Source organism: Propithecus coquereli, unplaced genomic scaffold, assembly GCF_000956105.1.
Source record: "Propithecus coquereli isolate 6110/MARCELLA unplaced genomic scaffold, Pcoq_1.0 Scaffold137, whole genome shotgun sequence".
NCBI lineage: Eukaryota > Metazoa > Chordata > Mammalia > Primates > Indriidae > Propithecus > Propithecus coquereli.
In genome coordinates, this window is record NW_012137969.1 from 4,619,350 (window position 1) to 4,646,690 (window position 27,341).

Sequence of the window (27,341 nt, forward strand, 5' to 3'; positions counted from 1 at the left end):
AAGAGTCAGGATGCTGGGAGGCTCTACTGAGGCAGGCAGCGGGAGCCAGGGGCCGGGAGGGCCTGCTCCTTCACAGCGAACACAGTTCTCTCGGGCTCCTGGGACTAGAAGCAATAGGTCAGAATTTCACCCTCTGTGCCCCAGTGTTTCCTGTTTCACCGCATGCTGGGGACAACTTCTGGGTAATTAGATATTTAGCCCTGCTTGTTTAGAAAGGCTGCAGCCTGGTGATGCACTGAGGCAGTCTCTGCCAGGCTGTGGGCTCCGGCACACCTCTTGGCCCTGGCCATCTGGCCCTCTGCTCTGCAGACTGAACCCCTCCCCCAGGTCTGGGCTCTCGGCACAGGCCCCAGCTGTGACCTGTGGCCCCTCAGCTGCAGCAGGCCCTGAAACGCTCACTTCCATGGTGGCTTTTGCAGCTGTTCATTTGTGATTTTAGTAGCGAGATCCTGCAATTCCAAAGGTCACCTATTTCGGGATGCTACACTCACAGTGAAATACTTCAATCTAGCAACTCCAGAAGTCACAGAAGTCAAAGTGAAAACAAGCCACAGCCTTCTCGTGTAGATGAGCGAGGGATGCTCCAGGCCCCATCCTGATGAAGCAAGTGCTCAACAAATATTTGACTTTCAGTCCAACCTTCTCATGGTGGCGGTGGTGGAGGTGTTATCTAAAAGAGGAATCTGATCATGTCACTCTCCCACTCAGAGTCCTTGGGCAACTGACTCCCTACTGCACTCAGCACAGGTTTTCAAACTTTTTTTTCCTAATGAGGTGAAACCCTTCCTTAAACCAAACCTTAGAATCCCAAGATCAAAGGCAGCAAGAGTGATGAATTTTACCACCTGTTTGTGAGTTCAGATTTATAATCTTACTGTAAATCACCCGGAAGACAAGCTAACTGAATCGGGGGAGTCTCCGGTGTGTTAAGATTAGGTAAATATCGTATTTGAGAGCTCCTGGGTCTGGAGCAATATTCTGTGCCTCGTGCCCTTGCCTCTAAAAGCCCAATTTAAAATGTCTGGGCTGCAGGGCCACGTTCTTCAGGGCATAGCAGGGTGCTCACAGTAGCTCTTAACTGGCCCTGCTGACACCGGCAGCCTTGGGTCTGCCTTTGGTCCCACAGGCAAAGGCACCCTGTCCTGGCCGAGTGGATGCTTCTCTTCCATCCTTCCAAGGCTTTGGAAGCCACTTGTCTTTGAGATCCAGCTCAAAAGCAGCCCACTAAGACTCTCGCCCAGAAGGAGCTGCTTGTGGGGCATTTAACAGAGTCTTTATCACACTCATCCCGTTGTAATTTCACTGTGTATCTCCCTTGTGGGATGGGGCGCGTGTTGTGGATGGGCACATCCTATTAATTCCTTACCTCCTACTACGCATATGATGCCTGGCTCATAGAAAGTCCTAATTTGTTTTGGTGAAAGGGAGAATAAATAAAGGAACTGATGATATTTTAAAATATAATTTACTGCCTTTAAGGAACTGGGAAAAATTAAAGCTTTTCATCAATGTTATCAGAGTTGCTTCTCTGAATGAAAAGTTAAAAGTAAACAAATTTCCTGGGACCCGAAGCATACACTTCACTTCAGTAGCTTCTTACAAGGATTGGGTGCAAGCACTGTAGCAGAAAGACGTTTCCAGGAGATCAGGAGCAAAGCCCATATGAAAAACTAGCCCATTGTTTCCCAAATACACATCAAAATAGCCAATATTTCACAGCGTAAAGGGAAGGTTGATTACAAACGGCATTTCCATGAACCTCGAACAAGTGGAAGAAATTCTGGGTTAACAAAATGCAAATTTCATTCCACAAAAAAGTCTTTGTGCATAACTCAGGGAACAGTTGAGGGGTCCATGATCATCTTGGTGCAGAAAATGCAAGGCTGTTGTAGACATGATTTTTTTAACCTCATAAGTACCTAATAAAAATGGAAGGATCAATCTGATTATTTCCCACGTTTGGTCACCACGGCCCCTTACCTAGAATGATGCCGTTGGGCTCCTCCGGAGGCTGCCACACGATCCGCACCGAGGTGAGCCTCACTTCGGGGAACACGAGCCTCACAGGGGGACCTGGGGCTGAAGAGAAAGACACGGTGATCCAGACACTGAAACAATGACAGGTTACACAGGATTCTGAGGGTCAGTCAAGGGCAGCCCCGACCATGGATGACACCGTTCAAGGGTAGAAAGCTCTGAAGTTTCTTTCACACGAATGACTCTTGCAATCTAACTGGCTCTGTGTGGCTCCCTGACCAGTTTGAGAAAACACCTCATTTTGAATCCTGTCCATCTACTTTCCAAGCTCCAAAATCAGGGCTCAGAAACTATGCTAGGAATAGTGTGAGTGTCACTGATATACCAGGAAACTAGTGCCTGGTCATCAGAGGACTTTGTAGAGTGTACACCAAGTCAAAAGTGAAGGTTTCACTAATCTGAACTCAGCTTCCTTCACTGGGTTTGACATTTGCAAAGCAGGCGTTAGATAAGGTGGCCCGACGTTCCTTCCAACTGTAAATGCAGGTTATAATTACTGACGAAATAAGATGTTTATAATCAGTAATTTTTCTCATATGCACGTTCTCTCTCTCCTGCATTGTCCTAGAAAATTAAGAGTTGACGTGCACAAATGCATATAATAATTCTTCTGTGTGGTTCAGTGCACCAATAATTCAAAAAGCAGTTATGTGTTGTAGAACTACTGAATAATAGGGTTGTAGCCCTCATAAAATATATTTACTTACATAGATAGGCAAGTAAGTGTGTGGCCAGTGTGAGCTTCCTATTGGGACTTAATAACCAATTGATTCCCAGGTAAGAGGAACAGGCACGGAACAATCAATACCAGAATAGAATGATGTGCGTTAGTCATTCCAGGGCTGGTGAATTCTGCCTCCGGCTATTAAGCTGAGAAGAGTATTTTACATTTTGAACATGTGCTATGACACCTATTTTGGGGTAAAATAAATGCCGAAGGAGGCTGCTGGCTTGCAGCCAGGACTAATTCACAGACGTGCAAACTCTGACGCCCCCCGTGCTAATCACTGGATCAGATTGGAGAGAGGAGGGGGAAGGACGTGTCTGTATGAAGAGGGAGTGAGATAGGAAAGATCATTCCATACTTGCCCACGCGCTTCAGGAAGAAACAATTCCAACAGGCCTAGTGTTAGGAAGTTTCCAAAATGTCCCTTCTTACTTTTTGTCTGAGTAACCCGGGACACTATGCTGCGTATAGTCTTGCAAAGAAACAATGTCCATGTTCCACTTCCCCTCGCAGATCCCTGCTCCCCTGAGACCCCGCGCTGGGGAGGACGGACACACCAGTGTGGGGGGTTCACTCTCTCATCAAGGCGAAGCTGGGAGTGCTGCTCCCCAGTGAAATGGAGAGAACGGTTTCCACTCAGCAGTTGGCGTGTATTTGGGGCTAATTCAGTCACTCAGTAAAAATGCTTAAGAAAATCTGGAGTTGCTTCACTGCCGTCAGACACTCTGATTCCCATGGCGGGTTTTTTGGGGGGAGATCAGTATCTGTCCCCCAACATGTTCGTTACAGTCTGTTCAATAATGAAAATGTAAAGGCACTAACCTTTGCGTGTTTGACATCTGCAAGGTGGGAAAACATATTTACTGATGACTTAGACTTGCATAAAACAAAGCCGGCGAGACGTGCTTGTTATGCAGGTCTGGAAATGCAGGGACCTGGGGACCCTGGATCCCATCAGACACACAGCTGCCCACATGGCAACTTCTAATCATGGCTCATAATGCACATGGCGAGAACAGGCAGAACCGAGAGAATGAGGCACACCAGTCCACACTGGACTTTTTAACTACAACAGCCCCCTTTTCCTCAGTCTCGCTTTCCAGTTTCAATTCCAGTTACCCCTGGTTAACCTCGATTCAAAAATATTACATGGAAAATTCAGAAATAAACAATTCATAAGTTCTCAATGGCATGCTGCTCTGTGCAGTGTGATGAAATCTCGTGCTGTCCCTCTCCATCCCGCCCAGGCGGTGACTCTTCCCTTTGTCCAGAGCATCCACGCTGTCTACACTGCCAGCCTGTTGGTCACTTGGTAGCCGTCTCGGTTACCAGATGGGAAAAAACAGAGTTCTAGGGTCCGGAACTATCTGTGGTTTCAGGCATCCTCTCGGGGTCCGGGGACATAGCCCTGGATAAGGGGGCACTGCCGTAGCTGTGCGTAGCCGTGGCCAAGCGGAGCAGCCGCCCCGCCTTCACGGCCTCTCTCCAGCACTGCCGGTGGCAGAGTTACGATGGAAATTCTGCACAGGTTCATAATTAGGCTGTAAAAATTCACTCCAGGCTGAAATTGGCCATATAAATGCTCAGTGACTGAAAAACAATTTTGTTTTGTTTCTTTCAACTCAAAAAAAAAAAAAGTCATTTGAAAATTAAGTTAAAAAACAACAATTCAAATTGTTTGGATTGGAAATGCAAACCTGGGAGCCAGTGAGGCGCACGAAGGTGCAAACCATAAACGTACCGTCGTCTTTGGTGCGCTCGAGGATGAGGGGCGAGCTGGGGACCCCGTTCCCGATGCGGGTGAACGCCAGCACCTGGAGCTCGTACAGCACGAACTTGCGCAGGCCTGCCAGCAGCGCGGACTGTGTGTGGTTCCCTCGCACGATGTGGCTTCTGGGCTCAGAATCCAGATCTTTGGCCCGGAACAGGATCTGAAGCATCGACACAGCGCGGATGGTTATGATGATGCAGCATGTTAGGATGGGACCTCCTGGGCACGGGGCAAGCTCCCAACCACAAATCAAGGACCAACCAACTGTGTTTTCTCCCTGAGGACAGCTGTGCCAAAAGCTTATGGGTCTGATCGCTACACGCTGGCATGTGGGGAGGAAGATGGTGATGAAGCGATTGCACTCCAGAGTGGAAGGGGAGCTTATCGCCCTGCCCACGGCTGGGTGAGTTGGCTGCCTGGTCGTAATTTGCGACATATGAGTTGCCCAACTGCAGCTACGCCAAACACAGCCACTAAAACAAAGACTCAGTTATGAGCACAGAGACATTCTGCTTCCTACACAGGAGCCAGCAGCCCACTTGGTTTGCAGGCTCCGTGGAAACTGGGTTTCTGCCCCAGAAGACCTGCTGTTCTCCACATGGACCGGAAGCTGTGGCCTCCCTGGGCTATGCCCATGCTACAGGCACAGCCATCCTGTGGTGCTCTCAGCCACAGCCCCCACGACCTCGCTGACAGCCCACCCCTCTGAGCTGCCCTCTGAGATCAGGGACCCAGAGGCTGTGAAAGGCAGAGCCAGCAGGGAGGGGTTGGGGAGGAGCATTTTCCTCCAAGACCCATGTGTGGAGTTTTGGTCACTGAACCCACTCAACAGGATTGCCACGTATCACGGAGCCAGCAGGGAGCACCTAGAAGGCCCGGGAGGGAGGATGCATGAGAACAGGCAGGGGAACAAGAGCCAGGTAGGGGGAGTTTTGGGAAGGCAAAGAGGCGCCAAGCGTGGCCTTGCTGGCCACATCCAGGAAAGCTCGTTCTGCTGCTTGGCAGAGCTGAGCTGAGAGCAGATGGGGACATGGGCTCGTCACCCCCGAGTGACGGAACAAGGAATAGAAGGAGGTTTTAAAGGGTCAAAGTAGATGCATGGAAAGAGGAACCCAGAGAAGCCTCCCTGGAGAAGCTGCAATGGCTCTGTTCTTACAGCTGACGCCACTGGTAGGACTGACCAGTGACAATGATATGTACAAACACATACCCGTCTAAGCACACTTACTCAGTGCTGAACGTGAGCAAGGGTGCTTTATAAAATAACCCACTTAATTCCCACTCCGGTCCTATCAAGGGGCTACTATCATCATTTCCACTTCACAAGTGAGGAGACAAGGCACAGAGTTTAAGTAGCCAGCCTCGGCACGGCAGCGGCCAGGGGCAAAGCCGGGCATGAGCTGGGAGTCTGAGTTCAACCCCTAGTTCATGCTACTATCAGTGTCCTATTTTGGCATTTGTTAAGTTTCATGCCAGGCCCAATTCCCAGACTGTAACGAGGCTTGGATAAGGCAATTAATGTAAAAAAACACTGATGTAAAAACAGGCTAGTGCTGTAGATGTATAAGAGAATAAACACGCGTTGGTTTAGAGGAACAACGTGTTAGCATCTCCCCAGCTGGCTCCGTAAGCAAAGGGGTGTCACCTTAACACATACCTTGTAGCCCAAGATGAGACCATTCTGGTCCTGCTCCGGCACGGAAGCCCATGTCAGCAAGATCTGGGTCGAGCTGACAGCCTCAGCTGACACATTTTCAGGGGCGGCTGAAGGAACTGCAAAGAATGAGTTAAATAGATTGGCATCAAATGTATAAAGGCTTCTACAAATAAAGGTCCAATTTTGAACCAAATAATCAAGCTGTCCTTGAAATAGCAATGTATTCTGAGCATTTTGTAGTAATCAGATTAAACCTGCAGGAGTATAACAGATATGCAAATCTCTTTAATATTAGCAACAAATTCCACAAATCCTGGGTATTTGGGAGCTCAATTTTACCTGAGTCCACCTAGCAAGAAAATATGCTTGGTCTTTTTTTCTGCATTAACTTGTGGAAACTGCAGACTTTTATCTCAAATAGGAAATCCTCACTTTCAGACAGACGTCAGTTCACTGACATCGCTGAACCCAGCGTTCTGCGAGGGCACTGGCGGGGCTGGCGGGAGGAGGTGGTGTCAGGATTTACACATAGCAAAGAGAAGAAAAAGGGTTTACTAAGCGCTTATCTTGTGCCAGCTTCCTTCAGATGCATAATTGCATTTAATCCTTACAATGATCCAATGCGGCAGGTACCATTACCCGCTTCTACCAATGAGAAAACTGGAGCCCGAGGAAATTGCGTTCTATTCCATTTAAATGAAGGCGTTTTGACAATGAGACGGGTGTACAGGGGCAGCCACACAATTCTTGACCCATGTGCACATTAGGTCACTTTCTTACTTTCATGCAATCTCTCCTGTGTTTACATTGTCACTGAATTAATTTGCCTTGATATATTTTCAGTGATTCAGATATAATGTGTACAAAAACAACAGATAAAATTTTAAAAAAAGGACTTTATATTCTAGATTTGTGGTCCTCAGCCTCCAGGGCCATGGACAGATCTGTGGCCTTTTAGAAACCAGGACGCACAGCAGGAGGTTAGTGGGGGGCAAGCGCTGGAAGCTTCATCTGTATTTATAGCCACTCCCCACACTCGCATCACTGCCTGAGCTCCGCCTGTCAGATCAGCGGTGGCATTAGATTCTACACTATGGTGAGTTGTATAATTATTTCATTGTATATTACAATGTAATAATAATAGAAATAAAGTGCACAATAGGTGTAACGCACTTGAATCATCCCAAAACCATCCCCATCCCCACCCTGGTCCATGGAAAAATTGTTTTCCATGAAACCAGTCCCTGGTGCCAAAAAGGTTGGGGACCACTGTTCTAGATAATGTCAATTTGCTTTGCTAATTTTCTTGTGGGCCCATTCAAACTTCCAGCGCCATCCAGGCAGGAAAAGATGGATCTGCACACATTCCAAGCCAAGTCAGAGGATACATCTTTATAACCAAAGACAAGAGGTTCTCATCAGGGACTGAAGATCCATTACACGCCAGGCATCCGTGGTCAAAACAGGAAGAAAAACACCTGAAGTGCCCACCTTGCAGCACCTTGCCTCATTTAAACCTCCCGAGCACCCTGCAGGGCAGCTGACTTTGCAGATGAAGGAACAGAGGCTCTCGTAGGTCACTTCTAGGTGGCAAAATCGTCTTTTGAACTCAGGAGGTCTTGAGGCTCACAGGGGAGTGAGATGTTCAGGGGGTGATGGAGCAGGACCCGACTCAGCATGGGGCTTGGGGGTGCTGCCCCGACCTCTGTGCCTCAGTTGTCCCATCTGTGAAATGGCAGAGCCCGGCCAACCTTCATGCTTTGGCGTCTGTCTTCTCCCTTGCCCAGCACTTTGCAATTAGCAGGTGATCAATAGCTATTTGCTGCAGAAAGTGAAACACTGATGCTACAACCACCCCTAAAGTGGGAAGTGCCTGGTACAGAGCCTGACACACGGAAGGTGAGTGGAGGTGTTGGTTCCATTTCTCCTGGGCAATCCTACCAGGCTCCGAGGACACTGGGGTGCATGAATGCACCTCTGCAGCCGGAGCTCAGGGGGCTTCCTCTACTGTCTTTCCGTAGACCCATTCACTCATCCATTCCTGCAGACACGAGGACTTCCTCCCTGTTGCCAAGAGGCCGTGAAAGTAGCTCTGCTAGTCAGTTAAGCTGAAGATACAGAAAGTAACGTGGGTTTGCACAATAAGGCTGTCCCCAACATCCGATTGCTAGATTTCTATAGCAAAGTGCTTTGGTCTCCCCGGGTATGGGTTGAACTGTGCATCCCCTGAATTTACAGTTTGGAGTCCAACCCCAGGTGCCTCAGAGCATGGCCCTGTTTGGAGACAGGTTTGTTGTACATACAACTAGTCAAGGTGTGTCACGCTGAAGCAGGGGCACCCAATCCAATATGACTAGTGTCCTTACAAAAAGGAGGGATTTGGACACAGACACACGGGGAAAGTGTCGGGGAAGAGGAAGACACACAGTGGGAGAATGCTGTGGGTAGACTGGTGAGATGCTGCCACAAGCCCAGGGGCCCCCAGAAGCTGGAGAGAGGCCAGGACAGACACTTCCCCAGCACCTTGGTCTCAGATTCTGGCCTCCAGGACTGGAAGAGAATACTTTTCTGTTGTTTAGCCATCCAGTTTGGGGTACTCGGTTATGACGCAAATACGGTTTTTAAGACAAAATGCCAGGATCCACATGAGCACTCGAAGGGCTGCTGCTACATGACTTGGTGGCGTAAGCAGGTGGCCACCACGTCTGAAGCTTCCGCAAACAAAGGATGAGGGAGAGGAAAGGATGAAAGTCCCACTGCAAGTCAGAGCCTGGCAGGGCTAAGGAGACAGTGAGCCTAGGGGTGGCGGCCCGCACCCCTCTGTCCCTTCCACACCCTGCCAGGTGTTCCCGGGGGAGCATGTAGTCCTTGAAGGGCGCCGTCCCTGGCCCTGACAGCCCTAGGAGCAGCATCTCTCCCCTTCTTTCCTTACTACGGCGCGCATCTTCCCCACACGGGCATTAGATCAGCTGCCAGGCATAGGTCACTGATGTGCCCACAACATAGAAAAGTCACCTGCTTGTGCCTGTTATTATAAAAATCACAGTGACCCTCCTTACATTTCTGGAGGTAGATAATGCTGGTCGGCTCAACGTAGCAAATAAATTTCCCTCCCAAATATGTCAGGCGAGTGTCATTCATTTAGTTATTCAGTCCTTCAACAAAACTCTATTAATTTATTTGAGCAGATAAGCGTCACAGAAAAGAAACACTTGTATTTTGAGGCTGCCCGGTTCTCTGAGGAGGAGGGATGCTCGTCACAGGTGCCCTCTGTCCTCGTGCCTTCCGGCTGTGGTGCCCACACTCCTTGTTCCTGCTCCCTGTGCCCACAAGTGGCACCCAGGGGGGGGTCTTAAACACCACCAGGGCTTTTACCATGAAATGGCTTATACATATATTTATTTTACAAAAGAGAGTAATAAACTGAAACATTGAATCAGCTATGATTTAAAGCCATCACTATCATTAAAAGAAAATATAAACCTACAATTTATGTGAGTTTATTCAGAACAAGATGAGAACACCAAACATACTGTATGCCCAAGATATTAGTGCTGTGTTTCAAAAACTGTCCCTGGCTATAAAAAGAGAGGCCATTGTCATAGCAACACAATGGGTCCACCTCACTAATCCTTAACTGCTTCCTGTGGGTCAATCTTTGAAACTGTAAGTGCTCAATGCTCACTATAGACCTACAAATGACAGCTGATTTTCTGAGAGGTGGTAATATGTGCAACCATTTGCCGGAGGGGCAGCCATGTCCCCAAAGAGCAGCGGCAACCTGGTGATTGCAGCAACTCAGACACAGACAGATTTCTCGCAAGGAGAGAGCCAGGCGAGGTTGCCGAAGAAGAAAATGGTAGAGTTCAGGATGCCAGTTTCAGCTAATTCAAATTCTATTATACCAGGACAAAATCTGTCATTTATTTGCAAAGTTTTTAGGATTTGAAGAAGAAAAATCTTACCCATTATCTCTGTTGAGGCAGATTCAACTCCTTTTCCAACCTGGCATCTTAAGCTTTGAGACGTTCTTAGAAATTCCCCTTTATTAAAAACAAAACCACTCAGAACACTCACTCTCTCCTTCATGTCTCTCCCTCCTCCACGGGGGTTCTCACCGCGCAGCTGCTCCTCCTCATGTGGTCTCTTTTGGCTTTAAGGCCTCATTTATCCTCATAATATATCATAATGTATCATAAGATGTCACGGAACCTGCTAGACTGCACTTCAAGCCTGTCAATTTCATTGAGATGTGGCTCGAAATGTCCATCTCCACGTCCCAGTGCTGGGTCCAGCAACGGTGCCGTTGCTAAGTACCAAGGAACTGCTCTTTTCAGTGAGGAGACACTTTTATCCTGATGTGGTCAGCAGCTCCGTTCCCTCCTTAGTTCTGTCTCCAGCACCCCCTCCCCAGGGCTCCACTCTACCCTTGAGCCCTTGTGAGAAGATATCATGGGCAATGAGGACAATTTTCAGGACCCTCTAACTATGCACAAAGTGTACAATCTACGAGCCTTACTTATGTCAACAACAGCCCCCACCTCTCCTTCCCCCCTCCGCCCCCACTTCAAAAGGCTGAGCGGTGCCTGGAAGGCTTGGCTCCTCTGCTGGGGAGGGAAGTGTAAGCAGGTCCAGGGAAGGCAGGAAGTCAAAACTGCTGCGACCAGAAGGGCCTTGAGGTTAGAGGAGGAGAGCTTCCCACAGAAGGAGGTTCTGGAAGCTCCATTCAGAAGAGTCAAGTACAAGGGCAAGGAATGAAGTGCTACAGGACCAGCAGCATTGGAGGGGCACCTGTGGACTCCCAGGTTGCGGAGGACTGATGCTGAATACCCCCACCCACCAGAAAAGAGACTGGCCCAAGAGCCATCCCTAAGGGCTCATCATTCCAGCATTAAAAATGTCTACAATCTGAATCATCCAATCTTGAAATAAACATCAACAACCCAATTGTTCAATTGGTAATCAAAATACTTGAACCAAAACTCAATTCTTCTTCCCAGAGAGATATATGTGGCACCCACATTTCTAATTGAACAAAATTCCAATCAAAAATTTAAAAATAATTTTCTGTAAGCTGTAACCTTTGAAAAAAGAAAGAAAGTGATGACTGACAAAGCAAAGCTTCAATTGCAAGAACAATTATTACTCTTGATCAAAAACCTTCTCAACAAGCGAACTATGAACACAGCAATACTGAACCAATACAGTTAATTCTGCATAGGCCATCTGTGAGCCCCCTGGAGCTAAACCTGATTCAATCGACTAAGACAAAAACGATTCGTTATGCTTCTTTTGATACAAAATCCATATTTCAATATTAATTAAAACATAGCAGTCACTACAAAAATAAACAGCATTGCTGGAGAAAGCCTCCTCAGAGTTACTGTATAAGAGTTGATACAGGATTGTCTGAAGAGAACACAGTTAGAAGAAAAAAACCTGGAGTGAGTGAGTTTACACGTAAAGGATTATCCTCTGTATCCTCTTGACTACTGTAAGAACAGGTTTTCAACAGCTGGAAAGGTTTGAACAGAAATATAGTTTCAATTTAGTAATTTGCCATTGGTTTAGTTTGTTTTCAAAGCCTATCCTTTGAAAAATTATCAAAATAATATTTCCATTTTTATTACAATTTCTTCATTTTTTATATAACATTTACTTCATTGTTTTCTGAATTAAATACTTCAAAAGCAGTTTAGCTGGGTGTGAAATTTGAGGTTGAGGGTTGTTTTCTTTTAGCTCCTTCAAGATCATCATCCCATTGTCTTCTCTCCCCTATTGTTCTTGATTGGTCATGTCAGTGAAATTGTCTTGTCTTCTTGGGTTACCTGCCTTTCACTCCAACTGTTTTTAAGATTTTCTCTTTGGTTTTGGTATTTTGAATTTGTGCAAAATTCATTTTGGTGTGGATTTACTTTTATTTATTTTGCTCAGGATTCATGCTTTAGTCTGCATTCACTCATTCAGTCTGGTAAATAATGCCTTTCATCAACTTTGGAATTTTTCAGCCATTATCTCTGCATATTTCCTCACTCTCATGTCCTCCCTCTTTCCCTTTTGAGTCCTATTAGATACATGTGAGATCCTCTCATTCTGTTCTTTTTCTTTTAATCTCCGTCATATTTTCAAACTTTATGTATTTGTGCTCTATTTTGAGTTATTTACCCAAATCTAGCTTCTAGTTTGGTAATTCTCTCTTTGACAGTGTCTAAATTGTTTTTTTACCTGAACCATAGAGTTGTTTTTTTTTTTCAATGACTGGGTCCTATTTGGTTCTTTCTTTAAAAACAAACAAACTTCTTTAAAAAATGGTATCTTAATAGTAAAGTTTTAATGCTTTATTTTCATAATTTAAGATTTCAATAATTTTAAATGCACTTATCACATATTTTCTTTCAGACTAATGTGTATTTTAAAGCAATCAGGGCCATCTATCATTTTTTTTTCTTTTTTTAGGCTGTTCGTTTTTAATTATGGTATATTATTTCCTTCTGTGTTTGATAATTGTGATTCATCTTTAAAAGGGCTTGATTTTTATTTGGGACAATGTGGCTATGACAATATCTATCCAGAAAAGGAGTCATGTTGCTTCTGTTGGCTGCCCAGAAGGTTTGGTCTGGAACCATGTGGAGTTTTTGTTTTTGTTTTTGTTTGTTTTGTTTTTGTATTTTCTTCTTGTTTTGGGAGAAAAGTAAAATCCCTTATTGGGTATAATATGTAACTATTTCAGGAGGAGTTGATCACTATTTCTCCTGTGGGTAACAAGATATTACGGGCAGTGAGGATGATCTTCAGGACCTTCCAACCATAGGCAAAGTGTACAATCCATGAAACTTACTTATTTCAATAACATTTTATCAGTACAAAATTAATCTAGGGAAGGATAAGCTTTTCTTTTAAAAAATACCTTTATTGTAACATAATTCCTATATCATATAATTCACTTATTTAAAATGCACAATTCAATGTTTTTTAGTGTATTCACAGAGTTGTTCAATGATCATCACAATGAACTTGAGAACATTTCATCACCCTCCAAAAAAACCCTGCACCCATATAAATCACTCCTCATTCCTCTCAAACCCTCTCTCCAGGTCTAGGCAACTACTAATCTACTTTCTGTCTCTATAGATTTCCCTATTCTGGACATTTCAGATAAATGACATCATATAATATGAGATCTTTTGTGTCTGGCTTCTTTCACTTAGCACAATGTTTTCAAGGCTCACCCACACTGTAGCATGTTTCCTGAATCCATTCCTTTTTATTGCTGAATTATCCTTTGTGTGGAAATACCACATTTTATTCATCCATTTGCCAACTGGCGGACGCTGGGGTCATTTCCACTTTTTGGCTATTATGAATAATGCTGCTATGAACATTTATGCACAAATTTTTGTGTAGACATATGTTTTCAGTTCTCTTGTATGTATACCTAGGAGTGGAATTTCCACGTCATATAACTCCTCTATGTTTAACCTTTTGAGGAATGCCAACTGTTTGCCAAAGTTGCCGCATCATTTTACATTCCCACCCGCAATGTACAAGGGTTCCAATTTCTCCACTAACCCTTGTTATTGTTCATCCTTTTTTATTTTAGCCATCTTGGGGGTGTGAAGTGATATCTCATTATGGTTTTGATTTGCATTTCCCTCATGGCTAATGATGCTGAGCAGCTTTTCCGGTGCTTATGGCCATTTGTATATCTCTTTTGGAGAAATGTCTATTCAGATCCTTTGCCCAGCTTTTAATTGGATCATTTGTCTTTTCATTGGGAAGTTGTAAGAGGTCTTTATATATTCTAGATACAAGTCCCTTGTGAGATATATAATTTGCAAATATTTTCTTCCATTTTGGGAGTTGCTTTTCATTTTCTTTATGATATTCTTTGAAGCATAAGTGTTTTCATTCTGATGAAGTCCAATTTGTCTGTATTTTTTTCTTTTGTTACTTGTGCTGTTGGTTTCTGGAACCAAATTTTACATTAATTTCTGTCCTGGGAGTTTCTGGGCCATTCATATAGTGTAAATTCAAAACCCAAACTCGAGTTGGGCACAGGACTCAGAGTTGTTCTTTTCCCCTATTCAGAGTCAGTAGACATGGACAAACTTCTGAGGGCAGGCACTTTCTCCCCTGTCAAAGAGGGTACAGCTTTCAAGAGTCATGTCTCCATGCAGGAGTTTGGGTTCTGACTCCCTCCTTACATAGGTTCCAGGTGACTCCTGTTCCCAAGTCCTGAAACCACTAGGACAGATCCAGACCCATCCCGGCCTACCCAGGGCAGCTGCAGCCCTCCTCAGCATTTGCTGCTGAACTGTTTTCAGTTCCCTTTATGCCTCTCACACCTGGGGGTTTCCTTGTTTTTCTTACGGGCATGTCAATAAATTTAAAGTTTCAAGAAATTATATTTCATCCATAATTTTCTAGCTGGTTATAGCAGAATATTTTTTGAAAAATATTTTCTTGGCCTGCCTATTACTGGATTTAGAACCATCTCTTAGAATTTCTCAAGTTCTCTTCTTTGTCAAAAAAGATTCAGACATTGAAGAAAATACAGCTTTTTAAAATTCATGTGACCACAGTCACAAGCCAAGTATCAGTGCGGCTCAATCTTTTCTTTCTAACACAATAAAACCTACAGTCTGAGCGAGAGCTGGAGAAGATGTCTGATCAGCCCCAACTGCTTTGGAAAATCCCTCTTTAAATACTAGTTCTCTCAGAGCTTGACAGTTGTCACCACGGCTGCTCTCCAGGGGCTCTCACGGTGGGTGCCAGGGTTCACACTATGCACCAAGAGCATTCCCCCAAGACAGCAATTCTGTCTCTCCCTGCTACTGTCCAAGGGTTCTCCTGTCCATCCTCGCCACCCCCTCCAAGAAGATTAGGAGAAATAAAAGGACAAACCTGTCTGGGAGTTTTTGCCTGGAATCTGTGACTAAAAGATGAACAAAGCAAGGGTAAATCCTAGGAACCTATGTGTGCATCTCACAACGGCAATGTGAGGTCTTGGTGTCTGTCACCGGTGGGAACAGGGGAAAGAGCCTTTATCCAGAGCTCCCCAGGCTCGCCACGCCGTGGCACACAGAGCAGGTGGCATCTGTTGGTACATGGTGTGCTGTGTGCAGCTGTGCCCCACCCCCACCCTGCTGACCACCTCGAGGGCCGAGAGGCAGGGTTTGGTGCACCTGCACCCCACCACAGCACACGCAGCACCGGCAGCATTGGACAAAACAGCACTGGGAGAAGCTGAGGGGCCAGGGCCGCCCCCCTGGGCTCCGTGGACCTTCTTTTCCTTATTGCTCAAAGCCGATCCACGTCCTCACTCCAGCTGTCCTCACACCCCGGCATTGCCTCCCAAGATCCTCCTCAGACCTCCTAACGGGGCTTGTCTCAGGCAGGCTGGCGCTGGCAGCCACGGGGCTCCCAGGCGTCCATCTTTCCTCCCTCGAAACTCCTTGGTCCTGAGGATGCTGCTTCTAAAGCCACCTGCAGCCCTGACAGCAGGTCCTGAGCCAACCACGCCCGCCTGTTCTCCCTCCACTTTGCGCACCAGGTTCGTCTCCAACGTGCTGACGTGCACTTGGCTTTCCCAACTCATCCTTCTGTACATTTCCCACCAAAGTCACTCCGAATTTGAACTTTTTTTTATCTCCTATGGAGGTTTTCAGCATTTAAAAACTTAATTAATTCATTTTGCTACTTAACACAACGACAGAGAGACTGTTCACATGGTGTCTGAGCCCAGGGACAGATGCAGAGAGGGGAGGTCCTTGAGCCATTTCTACTGCAGAGCTAAAATGTAGCACTGAAGGATTTTCATCTAATGCAGAGAGTTGGTGCAGAGAAGGACGAGAGAACGAGTGGCATTTGACATCAATAAGCAAAGTGGCAGAGGACTGCCTGGCGGGAGGGGAGAGAGTGTTTTTGTTCTTTACTGCTGACCACTGGCCTAGTTCACTGTCTCCTGCCTGGACAAAGGCCATGAATTTATTTTAAGTACTATTTCTAGCAGCCTAAGTTAGCCTAGAATTAACAGCCCCTGGAACATCAAGCACATGCTGTGACATCCATCAAAGACGGCTCCAGAGAGGAAAGAAAGTTCATCCTTTTCAGGACAGAACTGGTTGCAGGGTGTCTTTAAAGAGAATTAGTTGTGCTCTTCCCTTTGTGTTTCTACAAACTCAAATTAGGCAAGAAAGGTCCCCCAAACCACTGTTGCCTGTTCAAGGTCAATCCACAAAGCCTGGAAGACTAGGGGAATTCATCATTGGTGTAACGAGCAGAGGTCCACTCGAGGGTGACCAAGAACACTTTTCCTGCTCCCCCCAGGATTAGCAGTACCCCTTGCCTGGGCCCGGCGAGGTGAGCAGAGTGAGCCGCACCACTTCTGCAATGTGGAAAGGCCCGTTCTTTGCCCTTTCTTTTCCCTCTGGTAGCTGTATGCAGAAGGTGCTTAGTCCTACAGAACGGCAGAGGCTGGGCCCTTGAATCGCCTCGTGGACAAGAGACACCCACCCAACAGGAACACCTGCCCGAGACTGCAGTATGAGTGAGAGATAAGCTTCTGTTGTGTGACAGCAATTAAACTTTTGGGGTTCTGTTTGTAACAAACAGGCCAGACTAGTTAACATGCTACCCTATTCCTTTGTGAGGAAGACATCCTGAATGCCCTGTATTTAAAGATTCCCCAGAGGATCTTTGCACATTCTGGCTTTTCATCACTGATAGTGAAAATTATCCACGATTAAAAAATAATAATAATGTGAATCCAGCCCTTGCTAGAACTCATCATCAACTCCAAATGAATGGCTTGGGCCCTGGTGAAGTTTCACTGAGATTCCTGTCCAGGCTGGCCTACCAGCGGGTTAGAAGAGCACCAACATAGACACAAGTGGGATTTGGAGACTCGGGGTCACTAAGCCCCATCTGTCTCTAGCAAGGCATGGAGAGGGCCATGTCTCTGGGACTGGAACTGCCTTCATCTCACCTGACTCCCTGGTCCGACCCCGCACCACCTCGCTCCACGGCCCGGCCCCGACGGCGTTGAAGGCTTGCATCTGCAGCTCGTATTCCGTCCACTCCTCCAGCTCCTCGACAGTGAATTCCCTCTCCAGCCGGTCACTGACGACTTGGGCCAATGCGGAAGACGGGAGGTCTAGGCGCCAGTACTTAATCCTGTAGCCCACGGACTCGGGGTTCCCGTTGTACTGGGAATCGGGCAGGGGCTGGAAATGAACAATGGTCCGTGATGAGCCGATGTCTCAGAACTGTCACCCTTAAAGGTCTTAAAGGATGGGCTTGTCTTATGAGGCCAATTCCATAAAAAATACTTTCCTAGGGGAATAGTCTTAGAACCTTCTACTCTGTTTTTCCCTGAAACTTTTCCTCTGTTAATTAAATGAAACCTTGTCAGTAACTTTGGCTGGATATAATTTCTTTTAATACATTTTGGCTTAATTTTGTGGGGAAATGTTCTGATTAAATATCAGCCTGGCTCCCTTACAAATACTGAGTATTGGTTCCATGTTGACCTAGCTTAAGGACTTACAGGTCCAGCATGCAGCACCAGCAGCCTTACTCCCCCCAGGAATACCCCTCAGTTCCAAGAAAAGAGTGAGTAATGCTACTAATTAATCACATATCCTGGGCTGGTCTGAGATCCAGCACTAACTATAAAATGTAATACTTTTTGGTTTAATGATGAGATTAGTTTTGATGAGGAGAAAGGCATGACTAAGAGACTGCTAAGCTCTGGATTTCATGCCTGCCCTGGCCACCTCGAGACCCTTGTCCCAGTGGCCCACTCACCACCCAGCGGAGCCGCAGGCTGGTCTCACTAGCAGTTCGGACTGTGATGCTGGTTGGAGCCACATCGGGCGGGGCCTGCAGGGTCTGGATGACCCGGGATGATTGACTGTAGGGGCTCGGACCAACAATGTTCACCTGCTTCATTCGAAATCTAAAGATAAGAAGATTGAGAATTATTCCAAAGCAAAATAAGGAAAAAACAAAACAAAACCAAAAAATTCCATGGCTGCTTCTCAGGGGACAGCTCAGACATGTGTCTACCTGTATCATAAAGGCTGTTGCTCGTGGACATTCTCTTTTTACCTGTTTCATCAAAATTCAAATTACATATATATATATATATATATACATGTATGTATGTATATATATCCCTTTTCCCTAAAAGCCTTCAAAGAATGGTATATCTGTGGCAACTCAACAATTTTAAATTCCCAAATGAACATAACTGGATGGGTTAGATGGCCAGAAATCTATGTCATCAGTTTCCATTGGCTGATTCAACTTTTTAATCAGGGGATTGAAGATCAAGTAGCTATTCGACAGAATTGGAGTGTCAGAATGTTGCTACCAGGGGACAGTTCTGAAAGTCCAATGTCTTTTTCATGACCAAGGTCACCCCTGCACCAACAGAAATGATTTCTGTTGGTTTAGGAGAAGAGCAATGGTCCCAGAATCCACACCCTGGATTCCAATCCGTTGAGTAACTATGAGACCTTCAGCAGATCAGACTCGTTTCCATTTATGAAACGAGGTGGAGTCAGATGTTCTTTAGAGTCTATGGTAATGCTTTCAGTTCTGTCTCTTTATTTATATATAATTATTTGAATTCAATTTACATACAAGAAAAATCCTAAGCACACAGGCACACAGATATTTATTATAGAGTTTCCCTAAATGTACCTGAATTTAAGACAGGGACACTGATCTCTAATTGCAGTTCCTGATCTTTGAAATAATTATAGAGTTGCAGCTAATTTCACATGGTAAGTCTTGAATCCCAACAGCTCATTTTAAGCTAAACGTTTTCCTTTAAAAACCAGTGCATTGTGCCTTGTCTGCTCTAATCTTAGGAAGGATGTTAAAATGAATAGAGGCTAAACAATTTCTCATTAGGTTTTTTTAAAAAAAAGCTAACTTTGGTTTTTGTATGAAAAAAATGTTCTTCACAAAGATGGAATTTCACCTTTTACTCCCTGTATTAGTAATTCTTATTCTTTCATTCCCCAATCTTATGAAATGTATCTGTCCTGGCAGAATAATGACATTATCAAACTCAACATCTGGTGATAACTGGAAATTTCATCTCCCTCAACGGCCTTACGGGAAGCCGTAGCATCGCTAATGGCTCGTGATCACTCTACCCTTTGTTAAGGCCAAGGATTTACGGCCCCGATCAGTCTCAGGATCAAGAAGCGAAAGGTTAAATGGCACGTTAAGTGCTTGATAACTGAGACGAGCAGCTCCTGGGCCCTGGAAGGGGAGCAGGAGGATATGCCCAGGACATCTGCTTTGTTTGCACACAGCGTGTTAACAGTCCCAAGAGGTTGTGGAGTTTTGTGAAGAAAAGTGCTGCATTTCCGCTGCCTGTGGTTCTTGGTTATTAAGCCTAATATAATAGCGGGCCATTTCTATACCGTACTTTGCCGGCTAGTATTGATGTAAATAACATTGCTAATCTATCATCTGGGTATAATCTCCCTTGGAGTAATAACCAACCATGTATCTCGCCTACTTCTTAAGGCTTTGATTTATGGTTATTGCTACTTGGAAACTTCTAATTTGCAGGTGTTCAACTGGGTTTTGTTAGCGCTGACAGAAGCCACCTGCTAGAGATGCCAACACTTCCTCCTGCCCTGCGGCAGCTTATCACCTGCTGTGCTCACCTGTAGTGAGTGTAGGGCGTGAGGTTTGGGATTTCCAGCGTCTGGGCGTCAGGCTCATTCTCCTCTTCATAGAGGGTGACCCATTCCTCCTCATCGCCGATGGCTCCAACCTGTGCAAAGGGAGACCCTGAGACTGCTGGGCCAGAGGCTGCCCTACAGACCATGTGCCCCTGTCCGGTGGGCGGTGGGCTGGGCAGAACCTCACAGCAGCCCGTACCTAGGATGCGCTGAGTCTTGCACACCCACCTCTTGTGCCTTGCAGATACGGGCTCTTGCTAAGGCCACCATCAAGGCTGGTGGGTTTTGGTCAAGAACTGGTCCCCAGGAGGTGACCTGAAGAGTGGGGCCTCTGGGAACAAAGCCCTGACAGCTCAGAGATGAGCAATGCCAGAGAGGACCTCCAACACTGTCTTGTCCTTCCTCCCATTTGACACGTGAAGCCTCCAAGAGAGGCTCAGAGAAAAGGACTTGGCCAGGATCACAGCGTGAGGTGTGGGCACAGGCTGCGTGTCCTCACCACATGCTGACCAGGGGACTGTCTCTCCCCACTTCTGCCCCGACCCTTTCTGCCCTCAAAAGACACCACTGCTGGCCCATGGCATGAGGAAGGTCCTTACACAAAGAAGGATCAAGCTTCTGCCCTGGGAGTCAGATCTGGCAGTCCCTGTCCCTTTACGATTTAAAGGAACCGCTTCAGAGCAGAGCTGACTTCAGAGCAGAACCCTTCCCTTGAAACAGCCTTGTCATTTCCAAGTCTGCTAACAGGGGCCCCTCAGGGTGCCCTCGGAGCTCCTAGCTCTACCCCTGCGAGCCTCGGGTCCTGCCCAGTGATCCGCCTCTTGCAGACTTTGCTCCCTCTGTGAGCGCCACGCTGTCGGCCTGCTCAGGGCTATTTCACTTCTTGGACCCCTGCTCTGACCCTGAGCCACCTCTCTCAGTCTACCTTGCTGTTTGCTGTTGCTGAAACCCGAGTGCCCACTGTGGCTTCTACGTCTGCCCGAGCCAAGCGGACCACACCACTCACCCCCATGCCAATGCCACACAGACCGCCCAGCACAGGAGCCACGGGGCAGACCCCGCCACCTCATTCCTGCCAGGAGAGCCCTGGCGCTCCTGTCTGCAGATCCTGCATCCCCGTCACAGGCACATTTGGGCCCTGTGTGGCTGTGCGGCTCTGGAGGACCCAGGGACACATAGAGAAGTCAGGCTGTGGGCATAGAGTGCGTCAGGCTAACAGGGCCCTGAGATGTTAACACTTCATAACTGGCTTAAATGACAGAATAGGAAAGGTGCTCATTAAGTTTGCGGAGGAAACCAAGTTGGCAGGTGGCCAAGTCATGGGAGGGTGGCGTGAGAATCCAAAACGACCTTGGATGTGGAGGATGCGGTGGCGCCTGCGTAAGCACAGGTGTTGGGGCTTCCTAAAGAAGGCTAAAGGTGAAGCACAGAATCAATACGCTAAGTGAAAAGCATCAACGTAGTGGGTGGCTCCTCCAAAAGTTACCACGGACCCAGCAAGTCCACTCCTAGGCACACCCTGAAGAATTGAAAACAGGTGCTCTCACAGATTCCTGGACACACATGTTCATGGCACACTGCGCACAACAGCCAAAACACAGGAACAAGGCAAATGTCCACAGATGAATGGACAAACACTCTGTGGCCCAGTCGCACAATGGAATAGTATTCAGCTGTAAAAAAGAATAAAGTACTGACACACGGTGCCACATGGATGAGCCTCAAGACATGAGGTGCAGCGGAAGAAGCCAGACCCCAAGTGCACACACTGCAATTCCATCTTATGAAATAGCCAGAGTAGCTCAGTCTGTAGAGACAGGATGCAGACTGGTGGTTGCAGGGGCTGGGTAGTGACTGCCTTCTGGGTATGGGCCTTCCTTTCGTGGGGATGAAAATGTTTTGGAACCAGAGGTGGTTGCACGACATAGTGAATCTACTAACTTGTGAATTGTACACTTTAAATGGTTAATTTTATGTTACATGAATTTCACCTCACTTGGAAAAGAAACATTGAAATACAAATGCAGGATGACTGGCCAAAAACAGTGCATGGAAAAGATCTGGAGGTCAGAGTAGACAGTGAGTAGCCCAGAAGTCAGCAAAGCAGCAAGGCAGTTGAAAGTGGGGCAGTGTCATTAGGAAGAGACTGCAGTGTGCACAGCTGGAGGAGGAAGGGGGACAGTGCCCTGGCACCAAAGCAGGCCAGTTCTCAGCACCGGGATAGCCACTGAGGTCCTCAATCCTCACTTCAGAGACACAGAAAACAAGGCTTAGCAGATAGATTAAGGTTATGCAGAATACTACTCCTGGAGAAAGGAAGGGTCTACACTAACCTTGGGGGACAAGCTCTAGAACCAGACAGGACCAGGCCCTGTCCAGGGGGCCCACAGCCGCTGCCTGCCTCCTTCTTCGTGTCTGTGAGGAGGGAAGGACCAGGAGACTGGCCCATACAGAACATGGCCTGGGGCCATCCAATCCCAGGGGGCAAACAGAGGATGAGCCAGGGGACGCGGGGATCATAGGGAATTCGCCAACGTCCACCAGAAAGCCCCACCCCGGCACAGTGTTTAGCACAGGGAGATGCTCGGTGTTTATCTGCAATCAGTGGGAGAGAGAGCTAACAGCTAAGCCGCAGAACTGTAAGAAATCACCCAGCCAATTGTCCACTGGAGGAAGCCGAGGCCCAGAAAAGAGTGACTTGTTCAAGGTCACAGCTTGGCACAGCCCACAACGCCTTTGAGGCTTCCAGATGGAGTGAAAACACAGGGCAGCAGGGTGTGGGGTGTGGGGTGAGGACGCATAGTGGCTCAGGCTCCCTGGGGAGGGGAGGAGAGGAGATGGCTGGCGGCTGGGACAGAGGCAGGGGGCAGTGTGCTGAGCCCTTCATTTTCCTAGCTCACATCCTAACTTCCGATCAATTGCTAATGAAATTTATGAATTCCTTCAAGTTAGAATTCTATGAAATTCAGCTGAATTTTACTGAGTGTAGAATGTGGGCCCCAGAGCACGGTTCAGCGGTTCAGAGTTCAAGGTGCCTTAGATGGGCACCTCTTAGTGAAATGAATCCTCTGGATGTTAAACCACAGTGCTGGGCTATTTTGTGGAAAATAAGTTTACAAAAAAGGAAGGAAAGAAGAAAGAAAAAGAGGTGACTTGGAGTTTAGGCCAGTCAACTCGAGACCTTTTATTGATCACTCAATTCTACGTTTAAGGGCTAAGGACAGAGCCGGCAGTCAGGGGTGCTGTGCACGGCTCTGCAAGGAGCTGGCCGGGCACCTCCCACTTCTTTGCCTTATCTGCCCGCTTGTGAGGGGGAAACACATGTGTGGCGGTTCCATTTATTCCCCAAGGCGGAAATGTGGACACTCATTCACCTTTGCAAAGAACCTCCTTTCTTTTTCCGTTTGTCTGTCCCTCACCCCGGCCTTCCCACCCTGGACGCCTGTTTTGAGCTCCCAGAGGGGGAAATAAACAAGGCTGAGGGACGCTGGGTCCTGCGGTCAGGGGCTCTGCCTCGTGCCCTGCTGTCCTGCTCCTGCCTTGGTGCCGACTTGCATGGATGTGTCTGCCCGGCTGCTCCCCGGCCCTGTGGACACCTCTGGCCTGTCCAGGCACTGAGTGTGGGACGTGCCCTTGGCCATAGTGGCTACTGCAGGGTGGGCACTGTCAGGGCAGCGGCTCTGGGATTCAAGGCCGTTGTACCCACACGACCGAGAGGAATGGAAGGGACCTGGCAAGACTTGAGACACTGCCCAGAGGAAAGAGAAGCTCGTGGGCGCTGCAGGAGCAGGAGGGTGAGGAACAAGTGCACCAAGAGGTGACCACGCTCACCCTGCTTCTCAGAGGCCCTAGGGCCTGCAGCGCCACCAGCCGAGGTCCTGGGAAATGGTTACACAGCTAGGACATGAGGGGCCAGCTGACCCCTAAACTGCCCCTAATAAGGGAACGTCTGGTAACTGTGGGGCTTTTGTTTTGCTGAGTATAACCCAATTCCAGGGCTGGGACCCAGTGGATGATGACAACACAGAAGGACAGAGGCTGATAGCCAAGGTCAAACTTCCCTGCCCTTCTCACCCAGCTCCGGGCCTCCCTTTTTGAAAGATGTGATTTGAACGGGTGCCAATTACTGGAGAGCCGAGGCGGTGTCATGTGTCTCCATTTGGCTCCACCTGCACGTTCCCTCCCAACCCCAGTATGTCATTACCTGAAGGCAGCAGGCAGTCTCGAACACCTGCACCCTCGCGCACGCTGTCTCCTCTCTCAGCGTGTGTCTGCTCTGTCTGCCCCTTCTCTGTGCAACTGGCAAACTCCTCCGGAATCCAGAGAGCATCTGGACCTTCGGGAAGCCTCAGGAACAACATCCCCTTTTGCCCCTCACTCCCCCAAACGGGGTGTCAGAACCTGATGTCCTCGTTCTGTGCTCCCATAGCATCTTCTACCCACCAGATACAGTGCTGATCTTACTTGTCAAAGCATTCGTTTAAAAACACAGCTCAAACAAATACACAGTGAGTGTCAAAGATTCCTTTTGTTTGTTAACGAGGGAAACCAGCAGGACAATAAAACTGGTTCAGGGGAGAATATAAGAGGCAGGGTATCATAGAGTCAATGAAAGAAGGAATGCTTAAATAGGTTGAAAAATTAGAAATAAAACTGGTTATAAGAACAACACAACCATAACCTCTGGTTTTGCAACTTTCAATCTTCCACAAGATATTCTAGCATCTAACTTACAGCATCTGGGCCAAATCAACAAACAGTAAGTCAAACACAATTATATCCCTTATGGCAGATGACACTTAGGCAGGCTTACTCAAAGAGGTACTGCTGTCAGCAAACTCTGGCCCTTGGGCCAAATGTGGCCCACTTCCTGTGTTTGTAAATAAAGTTTTATTGGAACATAGCTCTTGACTTGGGCATTGCTGCTGGCTACTTTCATGCTTTCACAGCAGAGCTGCATGGTTATTACAGACTGTCTGGCCCAAGAGCCCAAAGTACTTACTATCTGGCTCTTTTCAGAAAAAGTTTGCCAACCGCTGCTCCGGCATGCCACCAAAAGCACACAGTGCTCCTTCTCCTCCATTTCTGAGTGGTCTTGCCATGCGGTGCTGTCACTACTGCCCGCCTGCAGACCACTGCTGAGGCACATACAGGGTCTGGCTCAGCCCTGTATCTCCTGCATCTCTGCCAGCCTCTAGCCTAAGTTTGGTGCTCAGCCCTGTCTAACACACAAACGGATATACAAATGAACATGTGAGTGATTTGAAAATCAGTATAGAAAATGGGTTGTTTTACATGGAGCTCCAAACGCAAATTATTACCAAAAATGCAACTTTACTTATAGACCTCTAGGGGTAAAACTTAAATTTCTATAATAAAAGATTTACATTTTTATCCAGAGACCAGGATTCTTTTCAGTGAGGAACAGGAGTTCTTTAACCCTCGCTGGGCTCCTATGGCTCTCCAGTCAGATTTCAAGGCCGTCATGACAGTGTTCGAGACGGAGCCGGCTGCTCACTGACAATGTGCTGGCCGTGGAGTGAAGCAGAATTCTTTACAGATAAAACAAATCAAAGCTCCATGGGGAAGCTGGGATTTCGAAGGGCTTTTTTTTTTTTTTTTAACTTTTTCTTTTAAAGCTAACAAACAGCACTTCACAATACTTATTACAAAAGCAGAAATGCCACACATCTGAAATGCCACTTCACAGGGGGCAGTACTCTAGGCCCATTAACAGCACGCTGTCTGCCAACGCCACCAGAGCCGCTACTGCCCCACCATGCCCCACCTGGAGGGCCCCTGCCTGCCCACTCCTCGCCTGGCCTGTGTTTGGCGCCAGCGGCCAGCAGGCTGGGCCTGTTTGTCTGCTGGGCGAGTTGTGTGCACCAGGTCCAGCCTCCAGGAAGTCTGGTGGAGACTGGGTGGGCCAGGAAGGACCTTGAACACTCTTGCCAGGAGGATCCGTGGCCATGATGAGCTCAGCACCCAGAGGCGAGGGGTCAATGGCCACTTAGAGGACAGTCATTAACCTCATCCAAAAGGTAATTCTGCAAATGGGGAGGAAGCACACAGAGCGGCAGCTGTGAGTGGGGAGGCAGGACAAGGAAGCAGCTCTCCTTTCATCCTGAGCTAAGAAGAGGCAAAAACAGATGCTCCAAAACTTCTTCCATGGAAACCTGCCAAGCCAAGTGCACCCCGCTTGGCTGAAACTCTGGTGTCAGCAGGAAAACCTGCACGTCTAGCAACATGCGCAGATACCGAGTGCCCTCTTATTCTGAGCCGCGTTCCCGTGTGCTACAGCCAAATGCAGCTTCCCCAAAGGCGGCAGCTGGAGAGGGCAGAGGCAGAGGGACAGATGGGGGCTTCTGGCAAAAGTGCTCGCAGCACAACTGGGAAGGGCGTGGAGGCCTGCAGGAGGCCCAAAGGCCAGTTCCCCACACAAATCCAAGAGTCTGCCAACCTGAGGGCTGCCGAGCGAATTCTTCTCAGCACTTGATCCATCTCAGCTCCGGAGGACGTTTCATGCTTTCAGACAGCCCCACACCAGATTCCCCTACCCTTCCCTCGCTTGTACTGTCTTTCCAGGTAGTTTCTAAATATTCCGTCTGCAGAAGCCGGAGGGCTGAGAAATGACCCTCTGGGTTTCCGACCACATTCCTGCCATGCTCAGCTATGATCTTCGGGCTCCTCTGAGGCAGGTTCTCTGCTTCTCCTGTGCCCCCGACTGTTCTTCTCTGGCTCCTCCTCTGTCCCCAGCAACCCTAAAATAAAGTCTCCCCCTCCAAGTCTGCCCTTGCCCCCTCGGCAGCAGCCTCCTTCCGCGTGGCTTTTCCTGCCCCTCCACAGGGACACTCGGCTCTGTCTGTGGCCTACCTTCCTGTTGACCACAGGTTGGACATTTCCTGGTTCTAGAAATCTCTGCACTAGCACCTGAAACTCGGCAATGCAGCCCAGAACACGTCCTCTTTATCCTGAGATAGCTGTGCCTCTGGAGGCCACACATCTGGTCCTGACAGCACAATCCTCTCTGCTGTCCCCTCCAGTATCCAGGGTCGCTGCTGCTTCTCTCTCCGCCCTTGTGAGCGCAGCTGCTGCGAGGTGAGGACTCCACACCACTCTCACGTTTGCTCGGTCTCAGTGGCAGGACCCTGGGTTAGCAGCTCCTGACTTCTTGCTTGAACTATTTTGACAATCTAGCTCAGAGAATTTTAAAAAAGAACACAATTATCCTTCCTACCTTAGGACAAACCAGAGGGTTAGGGCTGCCCAGCTGTTGGTCTCCCAGGTCCATGTGGCGGCCACTGGCCCAGGCAAGGCAGTTCCACTGATGGGCAGTTTGAAAACCACAGGTCCCATGGTGCCCCATCCTATATCTATGCCCAGAACTCCCTTCCCGATGTGGTGCAGCCCGAGGAGTGGTCCCCGCAGCACGGATCTCAG

At 47.7% G+C, this 27,341-nt stretch overlaps 1 protein-coding gene across 1 annotated transcript in view; it reads right to left on the reverse strand.

Moving 5' to 3' along the window:
- The window catches only part of SDK1 (sidekick cell adhesion molecule 1), a 595,735-nt gene that overhangs the window by 106,644 nt on the left and 461,750 nt on the right, over positions 1-27,341 (reverse strand). The window contains exons 23-28 of the mRNA XM_012638907.1: positions 19,884-19,993; positions 18,001-18,151; positions 17,180-17,417; positions 6,193-6,308; positions 4,506-4,695; positions 1,981-2,079 (exon numbers count right to left, since the gene is read on the reverse strand). Coding sequence (XP_012494361.1) covers positions 1,981-2,079; positions 4,506-4,695; positions 6,193-6,308; positions 17,180-17,417; positions 18,001-18,151; positions 19,884-19,993 — 904 coding nt within the window. The remainder of the gene's footprint in view (positions 1-1,980; positions 2,080-4,505; positions 4,696-6,192; positions 6,309-17,179; positions 17,418-18,000; positions 18,152-19,883; positions 19,994-27,341) is intronic.